Here is a 26,346-nt window from a genome sequence, read left to right on the forward strand (position 1 = left end):
AGTGGCTGAATGAGTTATGGTATATGGATGTTATAGAATATTATTGTTCTGTAAGAAATGACCAGCAGGATGATTTCAGAGAGTCCTGGAGGGACTTTTTCCCCTTTTTTCCCTTTTTGATCTAATTTTTCTTATGCAGCATTATAAATGTGGAAATATGTTTAGAAGAATTATACATGTTTAACATATATTGGATTACTTGCTATCTAGGGAGGATAATGGGAGGAAGGAAGGGAGCAAATAAGGTTTTGCAAGGGTGAATGTTGAGAATTGTCTTTTCATGTATTTGAAAATAAAAAAACTATTACTTAAAAAAATTATCTATGCACTATAGAATTAAATCAAGATTCTTGTGCCTATCATTATAGGCACACTGATGCATGCATGCCTTTGGAATATAAAGTTAAAATATGAAGCCAATACAACTAACTTTTCCTGTCCCAGTCAAGTGAATTTTTCTTAATTTTTAAAGTGATATTTTTATTATAAATTAAAGAGTTGATTTGAAGGCATGTTTTATGCTACTTACTTTAGGCACTAAAATTGCTAGCTTATGGCTTTGCGTTTTGGTAGGCTTCTAGTGCAGTGTGACAGTTGGGAAGCTGTAGTGAAGATGTCCAATCTTCATCTCAACTCAGAAAAGAACAATCTCACATCTGTCTTGTTTTGCTTTGGCCAGTGGAAGTGCCAAACCCTGAATTCATAAAACATGCCAGGCGCCCTTCATGAAAAATGCCCAGAAATGAGAGGTTCCTTTTCTGGTGAGATTTTCCTGGGTCTTGTTAATTTAACAACAAAACTTTTTTTCAGGCAATAAATATTGACTATCTTGCCCAAATGTACATATCATTGATTTTGGAAGTTGTTAAATAAAACAATTACATCTTTCTCTCTCGTTCTCTCTCCTCCTCTCCCCCTCTCTCTTTCACACGCACATATTTCTACCATTTATTTCATAATAGTGTTCTGTTGATGGGAAAAAAAGGTAAAAATCTTACTTGCTATAAGACATTGGAAGGTTTTCATTTCCCAATGTATTTTATTTTAAGAAGCTGTCAAATACAGACCTACTAAAACAAAAGAGAACATATTGAGTTTAGATCTGGTAACTTCAGCCTCCTTATTGAAGAAGATTATTTTGATTTGTTGTCCCTTCTTAAGGCAAACACTTTATTTCAATGTCGCAGTGGAACTTGAGAGGCAGCCAGTTGGGATAGCGGAGAGTGTCCAGAGCCTGGAGTCAGAAAGAAGTGAGTTTAACTCTAAACTCAGGCATTAATTGTGTCATCCTGGGCAAGTCATGTAACCTACTGTCTTTTTCTTCAACTGAAAAAGGAGAATAACACCACCTATCTCACAGGGTTATTGTGAGGATCATGTGAGATAATAATTGTAAAGCACTTAGTTCAGTACCTAGCACATAGTAGGCATTATATAAAATGTTTATTCTCTTCCTTTTCCCCTTTACAATGCAATTACACAAATGCAATAATAAGAGTTATCTGAGAACAAGAACTCTAGAGTGTGGTCAGATGTTATTTTCATTTGGGTAATACTAAAAACAGTAGATTTTTAGAACACTAGAATTAAATAAAGACTCTTAAAGACTATATACAGTTATCCCTTTTATATCACAACTCCCCCCATCATGGTTTTGATATATCATGGCTTGGCATAAGAAGTTAAATAGGAATTTGGGGGGAGTTTTTACAGAAGCCACAAATGATATGCGAAGTCCAACATATTACGCAGAGACTATGACTCAGTACTAAATCCAAATTTTTACAATAAGGTACTGTAAATGTCTCATTAAAAAAAAAAATTCAAACTTCTTCTCTGACTTTAAGAGAAAGCCAAACATTTTTATTCAGATTTTCCAAATTGCAGAGATAAATGGTAGTGGTTGTTGCTGTTTGTCCTTTGTTTTTTAAGAGGACCAATGACATCCTGGCAGATGTGTTGACTTGGACATGTGAATTGAATTTAAAGTCCAATGACAAGACAAAAATAAGGATAACTAGCAATGGCCTGGAATGTTGTAACTGAGCATGGCATCTTTAATGTCTGACCAAATTCTTATTGTTCCATAATACTTGCTCCATATGCCTTCATGGCCATTAGAAACAAATTGTTCCCAACTACCCATTCCCCTCAGGAAGGTCTTCACATGCCTGGGGTAGACAACTTACTAACTTACTGATATCTCTGACGACTGTTGGTTACCATCAAACTGATTTAGCCTGTCTGCCATGATGGCTTCTTGGAGCCACAGATGAGAGTTGGATACAAGTGGACGACAAAGATAGATGAGCAACCCTGAAGAGGGGTTGGGAAGCCCTTAGACCAGAGGTGTTAATCCTTCCTGAACACTTCATATAACATAGTAGTAATTAGTAGTAGTAGTAGTAGTAGTAGTAGTAGTAGTAGTAGTAGTAGTAGTAGTAATGATAATGGAAGTGGCAGTGGTGGTGGTGGTGGTGATGGTCTTGGTCCTAGTAGTGGTCATTTAGGGGTGGAGGTGAGAGTGGTGGTGGTGGTAGTAGTAGTAGTAATAGTACTGGTAGTACTGATAAGTGTATCAAGTAAGTAGTAATAGTACTGGTATAGTAAGTAAATAATGTAAGTAGTAATAGTATTAGTAGTAGTTGGTAGTGGTGGAGGCAAGTAATAGAGCCAGAAACTCGTCTCAAATTTCCTGATTCAGAATCCCTCATTAGCGACTCCTAATGCCCTTACAATTCATAGTCTCTATATAAACTTGTAGTTCACCTTGGTTCTCTGCCATGACACACATATGAAAAATCTTGGTGACCATATATCTTCCTGTTTAATGTCTTGCTTGATATTTATCATCAGAGAGTCTTCAAATAAGGCTATCTCTGATGCTTTATCTTTCAAGGTATCTTGAATCTATTTTTGTTTTTTTACCTCATAATAAGAGAGCCTCGAAGATAGTATTTTGTTCTACTAAATCAAAGTTTTCGCATTAATAAACAACAAACAGTAAGATCTTGTTCTCTGCTTCTTTCAGTCAATTGTGTGATATTAGGGCTGTGGTCTATTATTTAATGTTGCTTTCCTTAGTATTCCCTAGTAATATTTTCAAAAAACTATTCTCATTAAAATTTTTATACAGAAGGAAAAATAGTTATTATAAGTTGGTGATAATCGATGTTATCTCAGTCAACTTATATATATATATATAAAAGGTCTGAGATATTTTCCCTAAAACCTTTAAAATCTTCATTTCCTTCAGATATTTTGTGGAAGGATCCTTCAGTGCTCTCGCAGAATTTTTGATGCTTATTTGTATTAGAATACAGCTGCTTTCCCCATCTTTGTTCTCTTTTGTGCTATTTCCTGCCTTATTCTATGGGCATAAATACCATGTGCTTCACTTGGGTCCTCACAACAGCGAGAGAGAGAGAGAGAGAGAGAGAGAGAGAGAGAGAGAGAGAGAGAGAGAGAGAGAGAGAGAGAGAGGAGAGGGAGGGAGGGAGGGAGGGAGGGAGGGAGGGAGGGAGGAGAGAGAGAGAGAGAGAGAGAGAGAGAGAGAGAGAGAGAGAGAGAGAGAGAGAGAGAGAGAGAGAGAGAGAGAGAGAGGCAGAGAGAGACAGAGAGAGGGAGAGAGAGAGAGAGAGAGAGAGAGGGAGGAAGGTTCCACAGCATATTCTCGATATGGATCTCCCCATCCCCATGGCAAATTTGTGGGGGGTCTTGGGTAAAAGCCATGCACAGGTTGAGCAGGCCTGGAGGGATTGTGACCTATATCATTTGGGGAATATGCACTTTAATAAGATCCCAGATCCATCTGAGTATTTCTGTTTCAAGCTTAGCTATTATTTTCCCAGGATGAAGCCTGTTCACTCAATAGTCTATTTGCCTGTCTCTGCAATTTAAAGGAACTTGCCAGTCAGTAGGAAGAAACCAAGATTATGTTAAATCTTAGTGGCTAGAAAATAAACACATTAAACATTACTTCTCATGAGTAAGAATCCTTTCTGTACATTTAGCTTCTTTGTAGGAAATGAAGTCTTGCTAACCCCTTGCTGCCTAAGTATGGATACTTAGTGAGCTACTTGCATTTTAAAAGTTTCCTGATCAGGGACAATGGGGCAAAATGCTTGATTAATCTCCAATAATAACTGACTCATGAATAGCATTTTAAATTTTGTAAAGCACTTTATATAAATGATCTCATTTGTTTTTTGTTTTGTTTTGTTTTGTTTTTGACATTACCCTGTGACATACAACATCACCATTATCATCCCATTTTACATACAAGGAAACTGAGGCTTAACAAGGGTCTGTGACCTTCCTAGGCCATCCAGGTCATGTTTCTGAGGAAGAATCTGAACCATATTCTTTTTCTATTCAAGTTCAGCCTCCTCTCCACTGTGCTGCATTCTCCTATCTTGTGCAAGGTTGGAATGCTTACGCTCTCCCTGAAGCCAATGTGTTGGACACACTTCCAACATGCTTTCAAATGCTATGCTGCAAAAATATCCATGTAGCCCAGATTTTTTCTGTTTCATCTTCCTCTGGACCAAAGGGGAAAATACCTATCATCTCTGCCCTCCTTGGGAACATAAGAGGATTGTCGGTATTTTCAGTTTTGCTTTACTTCCCAGAAAGCAATGGCTTTCTTGGCCATTTTCAAAGGCCTTTGGAAGCTTTAGAGATTAATATATCCACTTGAAAGAGTGAAGAGAAGCCCCTCCTTCCCAACCCATCCTGGGGCTTAGGCATAGGGGATGCTCAGCGGTAGCCAAGAACATCGTAAAAGGGGTGCTGGCTGTTGCCAGCTTTGGGTTTTTGCCCTTTGCTGTAACTTTTTTGTCATAATGAGGCTCTCAAATCCAAAGAGAATGTAGTCTTCAAACTGATTTGGGGAAAGCATCTTGGGCTGTTTAGAAACACAAAGAAGACTGTTTCAGGGTGCACCTGGAGAATGAGATAAAATGACCCCATGTAAGCAGGGGCTTAGGAACAAAGTGCATTTATGGGGCAGCTGGAGGAAAAAAAAAATGCCAGAGTGGTAATGTCCATTCTACACTGTAATGATAAAACCTTCCTCTGCATTCTGGCCTTTGAGGAAAGCTGATTATATTCGATACAAAAGCGCTTAGTTCAGGGTATTTGCCAGGTTTGAGCAAAGTTAGGTTCCATCATTTGGCAAGCAGCAGCTGCAGGCCATCCATCTGAGCCCATGATAAATGCTCCTGACATTTCCTTCAGACACAACGTGCTAGGAAGGCTTTTTAATTCTCAAATGCTAGGATTCTGCTTTATTGATCAGGTGCCATTCATTAAAGGTTGCTACTTGCTGGAAGGAATTACACAGTCTCCTCAGCCATGTAGCAAATGATCACCTCCTAGACTGTCTCTTCATTCTCAAGCCTTCCAAGGAAAGAGGATTATCACCGTTGCAACATGGGCTTCATACCAGAAGTGGCTTTGTGTTTTTTTTTCTTTATCCAGGGACTATCAGACTATGCTGTGATTAGGCAAGTATTGTATTTGCTGGCATGTTCCCCTCTCCTTCTTCCACCAAATATTTGACCCTTGTGTCCATTTTGAGAAAAAAATCCAAGAAAAATGTTGTGATCAATCATCCCTTTGTTACTCTTTTTTAATTCTTTATGGAAGCATCCATTATGTCAATGAAATTTTTTTTAAGCAGAATATGTTCAAAACTTGCTAGGTTAAATGAAATGTTAAAATTTCTAAGCCATTAATTCCTTTGTTATGTGGTAAATGGATAGAGAGCTGGTTATTGAGTCAAAATCCGTGATGAAAATCTCAGCCCTGACACTTACTAGTTGGATAAATCACCTACTCCATGGACCTCAGTTTCCTTGTCTGCAAAATAAGGGATCTTGGTATCTTTTTTATTGTTGATTTCCTTGGGATATATGTATTGATTAGAGCAGCTGTATCATTCACAGTTGATCATCTTACAATCTTGTTGTTATTATGTACAGTGTTCTCCTGGTTCTGCTCATTTCACTTTACATCAGTTCATGTAAGTCTTTCTGGTTTTCCAGACAAACAAAACAAATTCTCTCATTGACCATATCCAAAGTATGTATCATTCTTCATCTTGAGTCTTTCATTTCTTTGTGAGAAGTATGTTGGACTGGATGAGTTTACATGGCATGATGATATTTTGTTGTGGGGTTGGGGAGATAACACTCCTTGAGAAGTGTGAAAGAGTTTATTACTGCCTGGTTTAAAAAACACAGACAATTTCATTGGTTTTCAGTGACGGAAGCTACCTCTAAAATCAACTCAAGAGGATGAGTATTTGTTGGACAAGACTAATTTATCAGAGCCTGAAAAAGTGACCTTTTCCATTTCTAATCATATAAATTCTCCTACTTAAACTAACACAAACACACATTACACACACAATTACTTACACAAACAACAAGTTTCCTGATAAAAAGCCTCTATAGCCCTAAATCTTATGGTCCCATAAATGTTTGCTTCATCCACCATTTCAAGCCAAGCAATCCCACTATCTCCCACCCTTATAGAAAAACATAAACTCCTTGAGGGCAGGGGTTATTACATTTTTGTCTTTTTAATCACACACAGAGTTTAACTTTAAGGTGAAAACTTTTTTATTGGATTAAATTGGGTTGAGTTGGGTTGGACTGGATTGAATTAATTAGATCGGATTAATTCAGGCCCTATTTGTTGTTGTTTTGGGGTTTTAACTCTCTCTTTTTGTTCAGGACCCTATTTGTGGTTTTCTCTGCAAAGATACTGGGGTGGGTTGCCATTTCCTTCTCTAGCTGATAAGGAAACTGAGGTCACTGGGAAAAGCCTGCTTTGGAAGTTAGAAAACCTAGGACTCTATTGTAGGTCAGCATTTGTTGTGTGACCTTAGGTGAGCAGATAATTGGTGTCTTAGCTTACTTCCTTACTCTTCTCAGTGAATAATAGTTTCTTTCTTACTCTTCTCAAATAGCAATTAGGAAGATGATATTTGTAAAAATTTTTAGCACTACTCCCATAAAAGTTTCTGGTTTTTATTTGGAAAGATGTTGTGGTGGAATGGAGAGAATACCAAATTTGTTCTTTGATATCCAGGATTCGAGGGACTGAGACTTATTATCTTGGGCTTAAGCCAAGCCTTGGTTTTCCTATGAAAAAGAAGGTTATTAATACTTGTTCTACTGTCCTAATAGGACTTCTTGGGGAAAGTAAACCTTAAAATGCTATGAAAATGATAGCTATTGTTATTCTATGGGAAATCTTCATCAACTCATGCATTGAAGAGACCCAAATTAGAGTGCTGTGGATTTAGGATAAAAAAATAAAGAGAGACACATTTGGGCAAAGAGAGCTATTAAACATGGCTAAGGTTGTATACTCTCCTATTCTCTGAATATCTATAAATCCCTTGAGGAATATAAGCTAAGCTTCTTACTACAATGTGATGTTTAAATGAGTCTTCCTTTATATGAGAAAACAACTCCTCTTCCCTTCCTTCCTCCTTCTTTAAGTGGGAAACTGGATGTGGATCAGTGTTATTAATGCCAGACTTTTTCAAAATGTTGGTTAGTTTTCCTGCCATTTTGCCTCTTTATTATTCTTTGCTTTAAAAGATGGTTTTCTGGGAGAAGGAAAGAGGAATATATTGGGAAATACAGATGATTAAAAAATGAAAGATACCAATATAAAATCACTAAAAAGAAAAGAAAAGAATGTTACTTCACTTGAAAAGAGTTCATTGACTTTGCATTTCATTTGCTGCAGAAAATATTTTGTTTTTCCCTAAACCAATGGTGTTCTCAAAGTGTGGGCCAGAGATTCTGGGGGGGCAGAGGTCTCTGAAATCCACAAATAGATCGTATTTCTAATATGGTAAATATCTATAAAAATAACTCACATAAACAAAAATTATTTAGATGGATATGATAATTGTTAATATATACTATTGACTCTATTACATCAAAGTACAAATCCTGTATATAGAGATGCTGAGAACAAAAGTTTGAGAACCACTGCCCTAAATCCTTCTGGCCACCCATGTCTGAGCTTCTCATTGAGTGGTAGGAGTTCAGGTGGCCCAGATGTACTGCCCATGTTACAAATGAAGCCTTCTTTGGAAATCCTCCCTCTTTGGCTTCCTAATGTCAACTTGCAATCATTCTCTCCAGAGAATGGCTCCTCCTGTGACAGATGTGTTGTGATCTGGGGCCCTGCAGTTGTTTGTCTCCCTTTACATTCCCCAAAGCACTCCTTTATTGAGTGAATATCATTACTGGGCTCCATTTCCTGGGCCCCACACATGTGTTCTCTCACTTAGTTTTATTGTGTTGCTACTTGTCACCTTTCCCAGCCTAGGCATTTAATAATGTAAATCTTCCCTGACTGATGTCATTGCTGCTCATTATTTACAAGATGAGCTCATCCCCTGAAGTCTCTGAGGAGCCAAAGTCTCCCAGTAAGATGAATAAAGAAAATGTTCTAGTTATATTCATTCATCAAATCTTTACAAAAAGCCTACCATGTGCTACAAGGGATAAAGAGGCTGAAGAAATTATGGTCTTTTTAGAGACAGGGGATGTAAGGAAACAAGCATTTACCAAGTGCTTGTTATTTACCTATTGTGCGATATTGTATCCGTTCTTTAAAAAATATCTCATTTGATAATGTATAATGTATACATATATGGACAAATATAATACAAAATTATAACTTAACTTTTAAAAGTGCTTTGCAAGCTTTTAATATGTTTTCCATTTGAATTTTACGATAGTCCTATAATGTAGATATCTCAGGTATTATTCCCATTTTACAAATAAGAAAGTGAGGTTCATAGAAATTAAATGAGTTGCTCATGGTTACATAGCTAGTTAGTATCAAAGGTGGGTTTTGAACCTAGGCCTTTGGTCTCAAGGTCTGAATCTAACCATTGTGCCATGCTCAAGTGAGAGGTATGAACAAGGCTGAGGTAAGAAAAGTTCAAAGATAAGAAAAAGCAATTCTGAGATCATGGGAGTAATAGAAATCACTGATTTTTTTTTTTTGAGTGGAGAAGTGATATGATTACAGCTATTCTTTGGGAAGATTAATTTCTCATCAGCATTTAGAATAGAAATGGGAAGACCAATTAGGACCAATCTAGGTAAGTGGCAATCAAAGACCAAAATGGAGTGGTACTATTTGGAATGAAAGGAAAGGTTGCATGTAAAAAATCTTGAATTAATGAATCCATGATTTTATGAATGATTACACATTAATTAAACCCTTACTATATGCCAGGTACTTTGCAAATCATTGGGCATACTAATACAAATCATACAAAATAATCCCTAACCTCAAGGAACTTACATTCTCTTAGAGGAAAACAACACATATAAGGGAGTGGCAGTCAGGAAGGACTGGATTTTTTTCTTTTTAATTTTATTTTATTCTGAATTTAAGAAATAAAACAAGCATTTCAATCACATAGTAGAAAAGAGCAAAAGATGAATAAATATGAAATTGCAAATCTATTATGCACAAACTTGTTCTTCCTTTTAAATATATGTTTAATATATTTAAATGTTATATATAACATTTTCCCCTTTTTTTCTTTTTTCCCCATTTTCCCTTAACACTGCACATGGCTATCCTTAGGCACAAAGGTGTGTGTGTATGTGTGTGTGTGTGTGTGTGTGTGTGTGTGTGTGTGTGTGTGAGTGAGAGAGAGAGAGAGAGAGAGAGAGGAAAGAGAGAGAGAGATATCATTCTATACGTTCTTTCTCTGAATGCAGATCATGTCTTCATGTGTCCTTTGTACTTAATTTGGAAATTTATAATAATAAAGATAGCATATTCACTCAACGCTGTTCTTAAAATAATACTGTGGTTACTCTTGATTCTGTTCATTTCATCTTTCATTATTTCAAGCAGTTCTTTCCATGTTTTTATAAGATCATAGAGTTTAGCATTTCTTATAGCACAGGAGTATTCCATCACAATCATATGGCACAACTTGTTCAGCATTTCAGGGAAGAGCATATTGGGCATATCTTTCCACGAATAGTATAGTTGAATTGATACCTATTCTCAGAGACTAACTTGAAAGCAGAGATTGATGTGGGCCACAGGGTATGGATGCTGGCATGATGAGTCTGGGCAAAATAAGGGATAAATTCACTAATCAGAAGTTTAGGTAGGGCCATACAGGTGAGAGCTTGAGTTCTGGATTGGAGATGGAGCCTGGAACACATGTGATCTAGAACAGAAATAAATACAAAGAGAATCAACTTAATGATTATATATAGAGGCCAAAGAAGAGAATAGAAATAAAGATGTTTCTAAAGTCTGGAACATGGAGGAACCTGAAAATTTTCAGTACAATTAGCAGAAATTATGAGTTAGGAGAAGTAGTAAAGGGTAAGAGAGGTTGATCTTGGAATTGCTGAATTTAAAGTCCTAGAGAGATATCCAGATAGAGATATCCAGAAGGCACTTAGAAATTTGGAAGTGGAGATAGATCTAAGAATCATCCTTAAAGAAGTATTCACTGAAACTGTGGGAGTGGTTGAGATCACCAAGAGAGAAAGTATAGAAAGAGCAATAGGCTGAGGACAGAGTGAATCTTGAGAAGAGCCTTGAAGAAGAATATCTGCATTAGATAGGTGCAGGAAACAAAGGAGAGGTAGGGAGAGAAGCTGGAAAGTGAAATATAAATAAAGTTGAATAGAGATAATATAAAGATTATACCTAGCCTGCCAGGGCTAGCTTGGACTTCTTATGCCCATTCTATAGAGGAATAAATGTCTCAAATCCTCGTGAATCTGCATTTTTAGCTCCAGAGATGTATTAGAACTTTGGTATATAGTCTATGATAATCCATACATGGATGTTGTATGTTTTTATCCTAGAAACTATTAACTGCAAGCCCTACTTTACATTTCCATAGTAATGTCAGATTTATAAGGCTTTTATTGTAGGAGCCCTGGGAGGTAGGAATTTTAATCAATAAGTATACATTTATTAAATGTGTGCTCTTTATCTGGCACTGTGCTAGCCCCTGGGGATAAAAAGAAAGAAAATATGAAATTCTATTATTGTTATTATTGTTACTCCCCTGCACCTTTCACAGATGAAGAAATCAAGATCAATAGATAAAGTAGAGTGACCAAGGTCATATCTGGTATTTGAGCCTCCAAGAGAGGCTATAGATGTAGTGTAGCTGATAAGAGAGTTGGCTTCAAAGTCAAAAAGTCCTTGATTCATGGTTTGCCTCCATGTTACTTGGATAGGTTACTCGATCTCTTGATAATGTAGGCAACTCTAAACTTATAAGTTGCAAAGATGATTGCCAGCCTTTGGTGGTAGAACAACTTTCCTCACCTGTAAGTTCCCTATTTGAATGTTCTTTTTTTGTGTGAGTGGGCAGGCAAATCAGGGTCACACAGACCAGTAAGTATCTGAGACTGCATTTGAACTCATCTCCTTCTGACTCCAGAGCCAATACTCTGACCACTTAGCCACCTAGTTGCCCTTCCCTATTCTTCATGACTCTAAATCAAATATCCTCTTCTTGCAGCCACTTGATTCAATCTAATTTTGTGTTTCTATGTTTTATAACATACTCTGAAGGTTAGATTATAATATATAATGATCAAGGTTCTTTCCAGCTCCTAAATTCTGTACTTCTTTATGTGGTAGGTCACCATCAGGCTCATTTTGTTTACTTTTCATGAGAAGTAAAGATAGTGGAAGAGGGAAAAATAGAGATGAGAAAAACTATATTTCCCAACGCTTGAAAGTACAGTCATCACATCCTGTCCAGTTCTCCCTGTGACTTCCTAGGGGTGACATTACTGGATTCTCTTAAACAATTATGATTTACTACCCTATGACAATAACTTGTTGAATGATGTACTTACAGCTTGAATATGTTAATGACCTACTTTCCTAAAACACCGTAATTATGAGGATTTGGCAATCCAAATCTAAGATGATCTGGATGATAATGTATGGACACAAAATTTGGGCCCAGAATCTGAATAGTAGGCAAGCTTTGGCAAGATCTGATCAATGACTTTGGAAACCTTTTTTGTATCCCATGAAAACATGACATGTTCCTTTGGAGCAAAGGTTCTTAGCCACAGCTCTTCAATATTATTTCTAATTTATGCTATTTATATCTTGTTTGTACATGCTTGCATATTGTTTCTTATATTAGAGCAGGGACTATTATTGTTGCTTTAAATTTTTTTTTATTTTAGCAAGTTATTGAATTTTTAGTGCTTATCAAGTGTCTGGTACAATAATAAATGCCTGTTGATTTGACTTGAGATTGGCAGACCCTCCAAGAGTCTGTGGAAAGATAAAGTGAGAGGGAGAGACATGAATTTAGATGGGATAAAATGCATCTTTACTTTCACTGCAATTTAACTGAAATGTAAAATGTCCTTCAGTTAAAACATTATTGTGAGAAGTGCATGGACTTCATCAGACTGCCAAAGGGATTCATGGCATTAAAAAAGGTTCAGGATCTCTGCTTTAGAGATTGTCACCGCAAGTCACTTCTATGAAAATAGACAGGGGGAAGGTTTAATTTGTAATTCTTCTTAGTTCTATAAGATATAGGAGTTCAGTTCACTTTCTAAAACACACACACCCAAAGAGTTAAATCATTCTCTTTTGTTTCCCTTTCAAAAGAAATTAAAGCAGGGATGGTGAAGGAAAGAACAGAGAAGGAAGAAAAAAGGAAATAAGGCATTTAGTCCAAAGCACTTTACCACTGATGAAAGGAGGACCATGTGCCATCATACTTAATTTCAATTCTGTTTTTACATGATTTTGAAGTAATTTATCTTTTGTCTTTGCAATATATTATAGAAATTCACATTTATTTCTGGTTCAATATGCTGGTGTTTCTCATCACAACTGGATAAATGAACTTCAGACTTCATTGTTAAACATCTACTTGTTCAATTGGAGACACTGAGAATAGTAATAGAAATATCAAGCATTGTTTGTTTAACTTGGCTACTTTTCCTTCTCTTGATTAGCCTAGATTGGTAGATTTCTTTGAAGTTACAAATATACCAAAGTACCAGTAACCTACAGCCTGTTCATCATGACATTTAATTAGGAAAAAAGGGGGAGAAAAGCCCATAATCCCATGTAATTTTGGGGTTCATAGAACAAATCTTCCATGGATTGTTTTCTTCTCTAGAAAATTTAATAATTCATGTGTTCTTGAACTTCTTTGAGGAAATGTAACTTTGGAGAATTTTCTGTGAAAAGATTTCTCCTCAATTATTTAAGTTGGTAAAAGAAGATTAATTTCCATCTATTACAGAATTTAGGAATATGAATTCTTTGGATAACTTTTCTTACTACCAGCTACAGATAGACACTGTGTTTTAAATACCATTCTGAGAAGACCTTTATGAATGTTTGTCAAGGTTGAAGCCTGAATTGAAGTTTTTCTTTTTTAAATGTTTTAATTAAGAAATGAAATAGATACTTTTTTCTAGCTCATATGACTATCTTTTCAAGATTTCTGTCTCTGTTTCTCTGTTTCTGTCACTGCCTCTGTCTCTCTTTTGGTCTTTTCATACTGCACCTAAGAAAACTGACCAAATCATCAGCTAATGTTTATGCAGGTCTCATTTTGCTCTGAAGAATTTCCATCACATAGAGTCTTAAAGGACCATGGCTAGCTAGACACAAAGTAATGTTAATCAGAGTAGATGTATTCTCATTATTATTATTATTATTATTATTATTATTATTATTATTATTATTATTATTATTATTATAGCTTTTTATTTACAAAACATATTGCATGGGTAATTTTTTAACATTGACCCTTGCAAAAACCTTCTTTTCCAACTTTTCCCCTCCTTCCTCCCCACCCCCTCCCCCAGATGGCAGGTAGTCCAGGATGTATTCTCTTTTTGAGATAATATGGAAGAAACATGGCACAATGGAAAGAGCCCCAGCTCTGAAGTTAGAAGACCTAGGGTTCAAATTCCCATCCTAGTGTCTACTACTTATATAACCTTGGCAAGCCATTTTAATTTCCTAAAATGAGGGTGTTACTAGAGTGCCTTTGAGATTACTTCCAGATCTGGCTGTTCTTGAGATGAGGGAGGTCAGTCCACATCTGGGTAGGAGAGTGTGATAAAATCTGCTTTTGTAGAATTAGACTTGCTTTGGTTTTGGAGATACATTCTATATTCCTACTTTCAACTTTTTTCATCTTTTGATGTTTCATCTGTTGATGTTTTTGAAAGTCTGTGCCTTTTAGTTTTCTATTCACCTTGAAGGAAAGAGAAAGCATTTACTCAGAAACCTTGTGGGGTAGGTAGAAGAGAATCAGATGCAAATATGGAAGACAGAGTTGATCATATAATACTTTGAAATTCTGACTGTCAGTATATTCAAGCTAACATGCCAATAAATTGAGTTTATCTGACTGAGAAGTTTCCAAGAAAAATCTAAATTCCACTGACCAAGATGATAAAAATAGCAAAATAAATGTGAAGGAATTAACAGAAGGTTATTAGAAGGATTTGATGCAATTCAGTTTGGGATTCTTAGTCTGTCAAATTCTAGAGGGTAAGATATTAACAGCAGCAGTAGACTTTTTTTGAATATTTATGACATTTATAACATAGTGTTAGTCATGTAATGGAGTCCTACAAAGCATAATATGGGTACCCAAATAATTTTAAACAGAAATATAACACGAAATCATAGTATGATATGGACACACTTAATATATTTCTGTTTCTATTCATTCAATTTGGCATAATCCAAAACTTTCTTGGGTAATTTAGAATAATCTCATTTCAGGGTGGTCAAGGTTTATAATTTTATCTGTGTGGAACATTTCTTTTGGGTAGGGAGTTTCCTGATGTAGATCAACTCTTTAATAATTTATAGCCTCAGAAAGTTGCCTAAGAATCCTAAGGGATTAACTGATTAACCCATGTTCCCAAAGTCAAAGATTTGAACCCATTCTTTTTGACTCAGAGGCCTTCCTACTTTTTGTGATTAAATTTACTCTCCTGAGCTTCTTTAATATTGAAGGGAATCTTTAGAACAGTACTTTTGGGTGGAATTAAGAGCAAACAAATTCAAGTTTGCATTGTACCATTATGACTAATGCCTCAATACAGACAGACATTTCCCCCCTCCTCCTATCTTATTATTTACTGCAGTAATACCAAGAAGTTATAGAGGCTACTCTTCATTAGCCTGCAGTAAGGCTGTCCCTGCATTCTGGAGCTGCCATTCCTTTGATGGAGTGCTAATACAGCTCCCCTAGCATGACCATTGCCTTTTGTGCTGTGAGTATACCACAATCCCTTCCTCTCCCAATGCTGTAATGCAACCCAGAATGAGGTGCTGAGGATGATGAATGAGCTGAGCTGAAAGAGAGCCACCCTGTTCAGACCAACAGCTGTCTGACCTTGTCCAGTGAATAATTATATAAATTAAGTCCAAAATGGGATCTAACCAACAGAGGTCTAGGTGGAGGAAATGTTCATATGCTTCCTCTTATAATAGGGCCTCTCAGCCTTTATTTCTCTTTTGCTATATTTGATGGGTATGTAGTTTTTTTTCCCCTACACTCCCATCTTCCAGTCCAATTGGGTATCTCCAAGTGGAAGAAGAATGGAAATCACAATAATACAGGCCATCTTCTAAATGCTGTTGCTGGTGGTTCAAAACATGTAAATATGCTTTATGAAATTTGGGTCTGTTCTTTCTTGTCATCTCCTCTTATAGGAGCCATAAAAAGAAGGGTTAAAGGATATACTGCCAAAAACCTGAGCAGTAATTGTCACTTGACTGAGAACTTCTGGCGGGAGGTGCAAGTGGTCTCCTTGATCACAAGTGGTATCTCCTAAGCCCTTTCATTACAGGGGATTAGTCAGGAAGTGGAGTGTTGGACTAAAGGAATAATGACAAAAAGGAAGTGAGGCAGAAAAACTCAATTTCCTTCCCTTAAAGTGAAAAAAAAAAACTTCATTTATTTAAATGAATTGTGAAGAAAAGAATGAAATATGACATTTCTCCCAACTTGGGGTTCAATTGGTTTTAAAGGAGCTGTGTATCTCCCTTAGCCAGACCAGCAACTGCTGGCCTAGGCACTTCATTAAAATGCAGAAGCTATGCTTCTAGCTGAGTGAATCACTAATTCAGACCCTTTCCTGCCTCCTTCCTATTGTAACTGCATAGCTCAGCTCAGATTTTAAATTCAGTACCTCTAGTTACTCAGAAATTGCATGGGAAATTGTGAAAATCGAAATGCGGTGGGCCATGTGTCTCCATCAGTTCTGCCTGGGGTTGCAGCAGCATCTCCACTTCCAGCCTTTATAATCAGGGCTGGAGAATCTGCTTACATTGAGCCTCTAGGCTCAGAGAATGCACACTGAAGGTGGCCACAGGTGTAGATGCTTTGAGTACCACTGCTTCTGTTGCCAGGGTAAACCTGGAGAAACTAATAAGCCTTTGATAATAGGGTTGTGAGTCAAGGGGGAAAAATGCCCCAAATGAAATATAAACAGAATCCTGGTTCATTGTGCTAGGAACTGACTGTGTGTATTGGACAGTATTATATTTACAGGATCCTTGTCAAGTTCAGGCATTGTGGTACAGTGGGATGAATATTGGGGACAGAAGACCAAAGATTAAATCCCACCTCTGAGGTTTATCTTTGTGATTTTTGAATAAGTCACCCTTTCTAGCTTCTGTTTTCTCATCTGTAAAATGAAGGGTCTGGCCTACAATGTCCTTTGAAGTTCCATTAGCCATTTAGTGTATTTCAACCTATGGAGTAATAACTTCCTAACCATATTATAGTAGTATCCCTATCCCAATCCCTATTCAAATGGCCCATATAGGAAGGCCTATTCCTCTAAAGCCATATCATAAAAAATTGACAGTGAGAATGGTAGCAGAAAGATTTGGTTCAATTCAACAGACTTTCATAAAAGAGTCTGCAGTATGGGAATATGAAGGAGAAAAAAAGAGACAGTCTCCGTTCTCAAAGAATTTACTTTCACCTGGAAGGGATACAACTTTGATGGAGATAAATTCATAACCTATGAAAAGTTATATAAAGACATCTCAAGAATGACAGGATGAACAGTTGAATAAAGAGAGAGAAACGGACAGACAGACAGAGAGTGAGAAAGAGACAGAGACAGAGAGAGAGAGAGAGAGAGAGAGAGAGAGAGAGAGAGAGAGAGAGAGAGAGAGAGAGAGAGAGAGAGAGAGTGTTGAGAAAAATTGCCTCAGGAAAAAATAAAATGTGTTAACCTGAAAAATAAAATAAAATAATAGCTTTTTTTTCTTTTTCTTTCTTTTTCTGAGGCTGGGGTTAAGTGACTTGCCCAGGATCACACAGCTAGGAAGTGTTAAATGTCTGAGGTCACATTTGAACTCAGGTCCTCCTGACTTCAGGGCCGGTGCTCTATCCACTGAACCAACTAGCTGCCCCAATAGCTTTTTATTTTCAAAATATATGCAAAGGTGGTTTTCAACATTTACTCTTGCAAATCTTGTTTACCAAATTTTTCTCCCTCTCTTTCTCTACCCTCTTCTCTAGACATAACTTAATCCAGTATATGTTAAAACATATGTGCATTTCTTCTATACATATTTCCACATTTACCTTGCTTCACAAGAAAAATCAGATCAAAGAAGGATAAAATAAGAAAAAAAAATAAGTAAACAACAACAAAAAGATGAAAGTCTTATGCTGTGATCCACACTCAGTTCCCACAGTCCTTTCTCTGGGTGTAGATGGCTCTCACCATCACAAAATCACTGGAACTGGCCTGAATCACCTTGTTGATGAAAAGAGAAAATTCCATCAGAATTGATATGATTATATGATCATCATCATATAATCTTGTTATTGCTGTGTATAATGTTTTTTTGGTTCTGCTCACTTCACGTAGCATCACTTCATATAAATCTCTCCAAATCTGGGATGGTTTCTTATAGTACAATATTCCATAATATTCATATACCATAACTTATTCAGCCACCACAAAAAAGAGCTGCTACAAACATTTTTGCACATGTAGATCCCTTTCCCTCTGTTATGATCTCTTTGGGATACAGGCCCAGTAGAGACACTGCTGGATCAAAGGATGTGACAGTTTGATAGTACTTTGGGAATAGTTCCAAATTACTCTCCAGAGTGGTTGCCTCAGTTTACAACTCTACCAACAATGTATCAGTCCCAGTTTTCTCACATCCCCTCCACCATTCAGCATTATCCTTTCCTGTCATCTTAGCCAATCTGAGAGGTATGTAGTGGTACCTCAGAGTTGTCTTAATTTGCATTTCTCTTATCAATAGTGATTTAGAGCATTTTTTCATATGACTAGAAATGGTTTTAGTTTCTTCACTTGAAGATTGTCTGTTCATATCCTTTGACCATTTATCAGTTGGAGAATGGAAAAGCTGAGTTTTCAAAATGCTGTTCAGGGTGATCCATTTCAGCCTGCTCCCTGGCAGCCATAACTGTAACACAAAGTGACCTCACTGAAGCATGGATGTATTGTTTGCATTTGCTTTGGACAGTACAGTTGAGAGCTAAAGATCATCCTCATAATGATTTCTGGGTTTTTCAATACCATTCATCACCAACTTCTTTCTTTGTCTCCCAATTTTTTTCTTTTCTCTCAAGGGAAAAATAGTTCACTCTAATTCTCATCATGTTCTCCTTCTCTCTCTTTCTCTCTCTCTCTCTCTCTCTCTCTCTCTCCTCTCTCTCTCTCTCTCTCTCTCTCTCTCTCTCTCTCTCTCTCTCTCTCTCTCTCTCTCTCCTCTCCTCTCCTCTCCTCTCCTCTCCTCTCCTCTCCTCTCCTCTCCTCTCCTCTCCTCTCCTCTCCTCTCCTCTCCTCTCCTCTCCTCTCCTCTCCTCTCCTCTCCTCTCCTCTCCTCTCCTCTCCTCTCCTCTCCTCTCTCTCTCTCTCTCTCTCTCTCTCTCTCTCTCTCTCTCTCTCTCTCTCTCTCTCTCTCTCTCTCTCTCTCATAATCTTTCTGTATCCAAAGGGAAGGGAATAGAAGACTTAAGCAAATATATTGATTGTCATTTGGGAGATAATTTTAATTTTGCCCCCAAACCAAGTTCTCTAGAATTCTTCATAGTGTCCCATCTCGAATTTCTTGAAATGGGAATTAGTTGGTACAGTAAGGCAGTAGACTAGACAGGGCCAAACTCTGTTTCTGTCTCCCCCTTGCTTTCTGTTAGCATCATTGTGATGGTTGAGAGCATTAGAAGCCACTTGTAGATGATTTCTGAAGCATTAAATCTATGTGTTTGTTAGCCTATTGTCAGTTTTTTTTATATAGCTGTCTTCTGAAGGATTGCATTCCAGAAGAGAGGGAATCTAGAGGCAAATTTTAGTTCCAAATATGGAAAAAACTTCCTAACAATCAGAACAATCCCAAGGGGGAATCGGCTGCCTCCAGAGGTTGTGACTTCCTCCATCATTGGAGGTCTTCAAGGCTAAATAACACTTTTAAGGGACACTAAAGAGGGGACAGACAGAATTCATACTAGATGGCCTCTTAAGGCAGCTTTCAGACTGAGTTTCTGTCCTCCTGTAGGAGACAGTCGTCATTCCTAGACTACACAGTGGGTTCTTGTGCTCTTTTAGAAAGCATTGTAATCTGGCAGAAAGGTCTTGGAGCTGAGTGTTGGGAATTTGGTCCCAGGTTCTGTCACTGACTAGACATAACCTTAGAAAAGTGACTTAACCGCTACAATTTCTTGTTTCTCATCTGTAGAATGAAGAAGCTGAACTAGTTGACCTTTAAAGTCCTCTCCATTTACCATATTCTTTGTAGCTAAACTACTGAAATTGGGTTAAAGGCAAATTCCATCTCCTTTTTCCAGCAGAGATGTGCCTGGTTCTGAAAATAACCACTCGTTATACACTCATCTAATGGATCCTAAAATACCATATTTCAAACAAATTCTTTATCATTGCTGGTCCTCTGAGCACATTTCAAATGCTGACCATTAAAACCAAGCCATTTCACAGCCCGTTAATGATGACACTAATAACTGTGGGTTTCGTCTGTAAGAGTTCTGATGTGAGCAAGCAAGGAGTAAATTACAGAGCTAAGTTTTATGTGCCAGGTTTATTGATCTTCAAGTTTCATGGGAGCCACACCAGCCCCGAGAGCTAGGCAGCCCAGATTACCTTTTCATCTACTTAATTGGGCCACTAGGGTACAGTTAATTTTCAATTTATATTAATAGCAAGACAAAGAAAGTGATACACCACCTCTGTATCAAAGTAATAGAGACATCAACATGTGCTACCTGGTAATTATAAATTCACTATTTTTTTCCTCCCATGACCCATTAAGGATTATATTCCTAATGCACAATGAAATTTATCATGATTTATCATTGGATAGTCAACAGAAAACTCAGGGATATAATATATGGGGGTTTTCCACCATAAACCATCGGACTCCCTTAACTCAAGCTTCCTTTCTGTATGTTTCTTCTTAGGTGAAGGTCATGGTTCGCATCTGCTCCACCCTCGCCAAGGACACCTCAGAATCCAGCTCCTTTTTGAAGGTGGATCCAAGAAAGAAGCAAATCACCCTCTATGACCCCTTGACTTGTGGAGGGCAGAACGCCTTCCAAAAGAGAGGCAACCAGGTTCCACCCAAGATGTTTGCCTTTGATGCTGTTTTCCCCCAGGATGCATCTCAAGTATGTGGTCCTTTCTTTCTCACATTACAAAGATTGTTCTGTGATTGTTGCCATAGGTTGGTTTCTTTTGTTCATTTGTTTTTATCAAGGGCCTCCCCCACCCAAAATCTTACCATATATTTGCACATATTTTGTAGTAAGATATTTATTATATATATGATGTCTCTCTTAGAGAATGTAAGCTCCTTGAGGTCAGGAACTATTTTTGCATTTGTGAAAATGCATCATTTATGTCCAGATTAAATGAGATAATATTTGTAAAATATTTGACACATAGTAGGCACTCAATAAATGTTTGTTACCTTCCCTCAGGGTCTAGGCTAGTATTTGGCATATAGAAGGTTCTTAATAAATGTTTGTTGATTGACTGATTGAAGCACATGAACTAGTAAGGGTACAGTCTCATGAATACTCTACTGAGCTGGTCTGTCTACTGGTAGTACTGTTATCTGAAGTCAGTAGGAGATGGAGCTTGGAATCAATTTGTAAACTATTAGATGCCATACAGATGTGGAGCAGTAGTAATATTATTAGCTTATTAACATCTTCATTATCAGACCCTTTGACTTTCCCTTGCATTTTTAATATAGCACAGGAATCCTGGCTAGCAGTGTCCTTCATTTCCAGTTAGAGATTCCTGATCATACCTTCTCTGGTGTAGTTCAGGAGTACGCAGGCTCCATTAATTAAAAAAGCTGAGCATCCCACACATGTGATTTCCCTGAAGAGCTTATCTTGAGAAGATGCAGCACTCCCTATAGGAATACATCCCAAGGTTTCCTTCTTCATCACTTGTATATTTCTGTGTGTGGTACCACCCTGTGGGCTCAGTAATCTAAACCTGACATGGAGTCTAATAAAAGACTAATGATCAATTTAATTAACACTGCTAAAACTTTTCCAGATACAAATTTCCATAAGTTAAAAGAACTCCGGAGTAAAGCTTAAATTAAATAGTGGCTATTAATAAGTTTTAGAATTATTCAAGGAAAAAGAGCCATTTTTACTGCTTATCTTTGTTTATACCTTCTGTTTCATATCAATATCTACCCATCACAGCATGTATTTTATTGGTGCTTGGCTGATTTTTTAAAAAAAGACAATTTTTTTGTTTTGTTGTTAAATTGGTAGGCTTGGATTGCAGTGCTAGCTGAGCCAATAGACTGCTATGTGTCCTTAGATAAATTATTTAACCTCTCTGGGTTTCATTTTTCTCATTTCTAAAATGGGGACAGTAATAATGATACTACTCACGAGGCTATCATGATAGCCTTTTTCCATCCTGGCTCAACTCTGAGAGTATGTGTATAAATGTGAGTTATAAAACACAAATTGAATGTTTTTTTCTGTTGGCTACCATATAAATAATCTGAAATATACATTCATATTTATTGGAATTGACAAGAAATGCTAAACCCAAATAGGGATATATGTTATCAGTATATTCTCATTCTCATCCCCCCTCCTTTTATGTATGTGTATATATCTACCTATATATGTTCATTCTCAAATATATTATAAATGTTATACATAAATTCTATTCTCTCATTATATGCATATTCATATATATATTTTACATGTACATTTATTTTTTGTTATATATATGTCCATTCTTTTATATCTATATGTATATACATATATGCATGACATATAGATAGATAGATGTTGATTCTTTACAGAATATTGTTGATAACTTTACAGAATTTCAGAGTTGGAAGGGATCTGAGCAATCACCTCATCCAGCTCTCAAGTGAATAAAAATCTCTTTTATAATGCACCTGAAAAGCAATCATCTAATCTAGCTTTAATGCTTCCATCCTTAAATGCCTTCAGTGCTGCAGAAGTAACTCCCCAAACAGCCCATTATACTGTTGGACAGCTCTAATTGTCAGGAAGTTTTCCCTCCATCAAAGCCTAAATTTTCCTTGTTGTTCTGTCCTCTGAATAAGAAGTACAAATCAATTCCTTCTTCCATATGATGTCTTTCAAATACTCCATGAAATCTAATACTTCATCCCCATGCTTCCTGCCTCCTTAATCCATGTCTTTTCTTGTCCTGAATAACTGTCCAAAATTCCTCCAGAACATTTTCCCTCATAGGGGATGATTTGAAGAACCTTCACCATCTTGGTTACTGTCTTCTATACATGCTTGAACTTATCCATGTCATTCCTAGATATGGTGCTCAAAATTGAACACAGTACCCTAGACCTGGACAAAGTACATAATCAGATGATCCTATGTTATGCCTGCAAACTCCATGGCTCAATGCAACCTGTGATCAAACTTGCTTTTTTGCCTTTAATGCATGCTTAGCTGGTAATTGACTAAAATTTTCATATCTTTTTCAAATGCTTGATAACATGTTGTACTTATTAAAAAAATTTTAACCCAGCTATAAAATTTTAATTATTATTTATTTGTTTGTTTATTTTATATATCCATATAAAATTTCACCTTATTTGATTTAATCCATAATTCTATTGGTTACAATGTAATATTGGTTATTGTCCCTAGCTTAATTATATTTGTCAATTTGATCACAAGAAAGAAGAAAAAAGATAATAATCATTGCTATCATTTATATTGTGCTTTAGGTTTGAAGAGTGCTTTTAACACATTGTATCATTTGATCTGTGTGACATAACTACTATTATAATTCTAATAAGTGACTTAATCAGGATCTCCCAGCTAGTAAATATCAGGGGCAAGATATTAATTCAATTCTTCCTGATTCCAGATCTGATATTTTATACATTGTCCCACCTGGATGCTCCAATACTTATAGCACAGGGGCAAGAAAAAGCATGAAACAATTGCCAGAAAGAATTTACCTCCTCTCACTTGTTAAGAGTTACAAACTTCTCAAATAGATTCAACTCAAATATAGTTCAAACTCAGCTTCTACTTAGAATCATGTTTTAGGAATAAAAAATGAATAAGAAATGGTCTCTGGTATGAAGGGACCTATATTTAACCATCTACCTAAGTTTCTACGTGAATGTACCTCATTCTTTCCCTTCACAGACTCAATCCTAGACAGTTTAATCTAATAAGTATCCTCCAATCTCTTTCTACCATCTTTGTGCATTTGCTCAGAACATTTCCTCATACTTGAAATAACACTTTCTCTTGACCTCCATCTACTGAAATAATTCTATTTCTTAGCATTTCAGTTCAAATACCCACTTCATTCCTGCTGCCCTCCTTCTTGCCAACCACTAAAAGGAAGCTTTGCCTTTGACTTATCACACTATCCCTTACATTATACTTGCCTTTGTACATGTTCTATTCCCTGTCACAATTCATCTAGCACATAGAAAAATCTTTCAGAGTGAACATAATGCCATTTTTGTGTCGTCTTTCTGATATATAATAAAAGATTTTGTCTTATCCCTTCTTCTTTGTATTTCTAGCACATAATACCAAGTAGAAGCTAAGTAAGTGAATTTGAATGCTATTTAAGTTGAATTTCTTTGAAGAGTCTGTAAATCTTAGGACCTGAGAGAAGATAAAATTCCTAACCTTTTCCAGAAGTTGTTTTCCCTTTCATGTTTTTCATTAGCATTGGATCTGGAAATAGGAATACCTGACTTAAAACCCTGCTTCTGACACTTCTTATTAACTTTGTAGCCTTAATACTTAGCACAGTGCCTTATACATAAGAATATGGATAGGAACTACATGTGTGATTTCAATGGTGATAAGTTCTTGGTTAATGAAATTCCCCTCTACTAATATAAATTCATATCTTCTCTGCAATTAGTGTTAGATTCTTGAGGTCCTGAGAATTAAGTGGCTAATCCATGGGGTTTCAAAGTCATTATATGCAAGAAACAGACCTTGAACCTAGGTGTTCTTGGTTCTCCATTTTCTATCTAGTAGGCCAAATAAATGTTTGTGAAATTAAATTGTGATCTAGTAAAATTGAATTGCAATCTATTAATAAAAATAAGAAGTGCGCATAAATAACTTTAATGCAAGGGAGAAGAGGTAAGTTCAAAAGCACTAGAAAAATGGCTATGGGACCATAGAAAAGATTACTCCTGCCTGAAAAGATCAAGGAAGGTTTCATGAGAAGGGTCATGCTTTATATGGGATTTGAAATATAGACAGGATTTGGATATATGATATGAATTGTGAATAATGGCATTCTATTTCAAAGAAACATGAAGGTTCCCACCCAAAGGTGGGAAGGAACAGGTCGTTCTCAGGAGAATATTCCTTGGTATCTGGATGTTTTGTGTTTTTTGTTTGTTTGTTTTTTAATTTGATATCCATGTTACCATTCTAAGATCTTGTTAGATCATATGGTGAGGTCAATCAGTTTGTGGCCAGAAGGATAGTTAGATAGACAGACAAAAAAATGGATAGATGGATAAATAGATATATGAATGGATAGACTGATAGATCACTTATTAAGTGCTTACTATGAGCCATACATTATGCTAAGTGCTAAGGATTCACATAAAAAGGCAATCCCTTGTTCTAAAGAAGCTTATGTTTTAGTGAGGGAGGACAACACATAAAAGAAGATCCAAAAAGGGAATTGAGAATGCATGGTATGGAGATGATTTGGTTTGGGGTAAAAGCAAGTAAATGCTTACCTAGTGGAGTCTGGTATCCCGGGACAGAGTCCAAAGTTCCAGTAGGAGGGAGATAAAAATGATGGCTAAATAGTGTGATCCTGCCAAGTCACTTAACTTTTCTGGGCCCATTTTTCTAAGCTGTAAATCAAATGGTTTGGACTCAATGATGTTTAATCTATCTTTCAGTTCTAAATGTGTGATCCTGGGCAAGTCCTTTCTCATGTCTGGATCAGTTTACTCACCTGTAAAATGAGAGGCTGAATCAAATGAGCTGGGAGGTCCCTTCTCTGAGGTCCCTGCTTCCCACCACATGTAATACTAACTTCAATGAACAAAAGGCATGAAGCTCCCTTCTTGGCCCTGGCAAGGAATTATACCCCAATTTCTTTTTTTTTAAATTAATTTTATAATTATAAAAAAATTTTTGACAGTATATATGCATGAGTAATATTTTTTTTACAACATTATCCCTTGTTTTCATTTTTCCAAATTGTCCCCTCCCTCCCTCTACTCCCTCCCCTAGATGACAGGCAATCCCATACATTTTACATGTGTTACAGTATAACCTAGATACAATATGTGTGTGTAAATCCAATTTTTGTACATTAAGAATTGGATTCCGAAGGTATAAGTAACCTGGATAGAAAGATAGTAGTGCTAACAGTTTACATTCAATTCCCAGTGTTCCTTCTCTGGGTGTAGCTGTTTCTGTCCATCATTGATCAACTGGAAGTTAGTTGGATCTTCTTTATGTTGAAGATATCCACTTCCATCAGAATATATTTTCATACAGCATTGAAGTGTACAGCGATTTTCTGGTTCTGCTCATTTCACTCAGCATCAGTTCATGTAAGACTCTCCAAACCTTTCTGAATTCATCCTGCTGGTCATTTCTTACAGAGCAATAATATTATATAACCTTCATATACCATAATTTACCCAACCATTCTCCAATTGATGGACATCCATTCATTTTCCAGTTTCTAGCCACTATGAAAAGGGCTGCCACAAACATTTTGGCACATA

At 36.6% G+C, this 26,346-nt stretch overlaps 1 protein-coding gene across 2 annotated transcripts in view; it reads left to right on the forward strand.

Moving 5' to 3' along the window:
- The window catches only part of KIF26B (kinesin family member 26B), a 590,705-nt gene that overhangs the window by 460,969 nt on the left and 103,390 nt on the right, over window positions 1–26,346 (forward strand). For both annotated transcript variants that reach the window (XM_074262566.1, XM_074262567.1), the window contains one exon: window positions 20,525–20,731. In XM_074262566.1, coding sequence (XP_074118667.1) covers window positions 20,525–20,731 — 207 coding nt within the window. The remainder of the gene's footprint in view (window positions 1–20,524; window positions 20,732–26,346) is intronic.

The sequence above is a fragment of the Sminthopsis crassicaudata genome, chromosome 4 (genome assembly GCF_048593235.1).
Source record: "Sminthopsis crassicaudata isolate SCR6 chromosome 4, ASM4859323v1, whole genome shotgun sequence".
NCBI classification, from domain to species: Eukaryota; Metazoa; Chordata; class Mammalia; order Dasyuromorphia; family Dasyuridae; genus Sminthopsis; species Sminthopsis crassicaudata.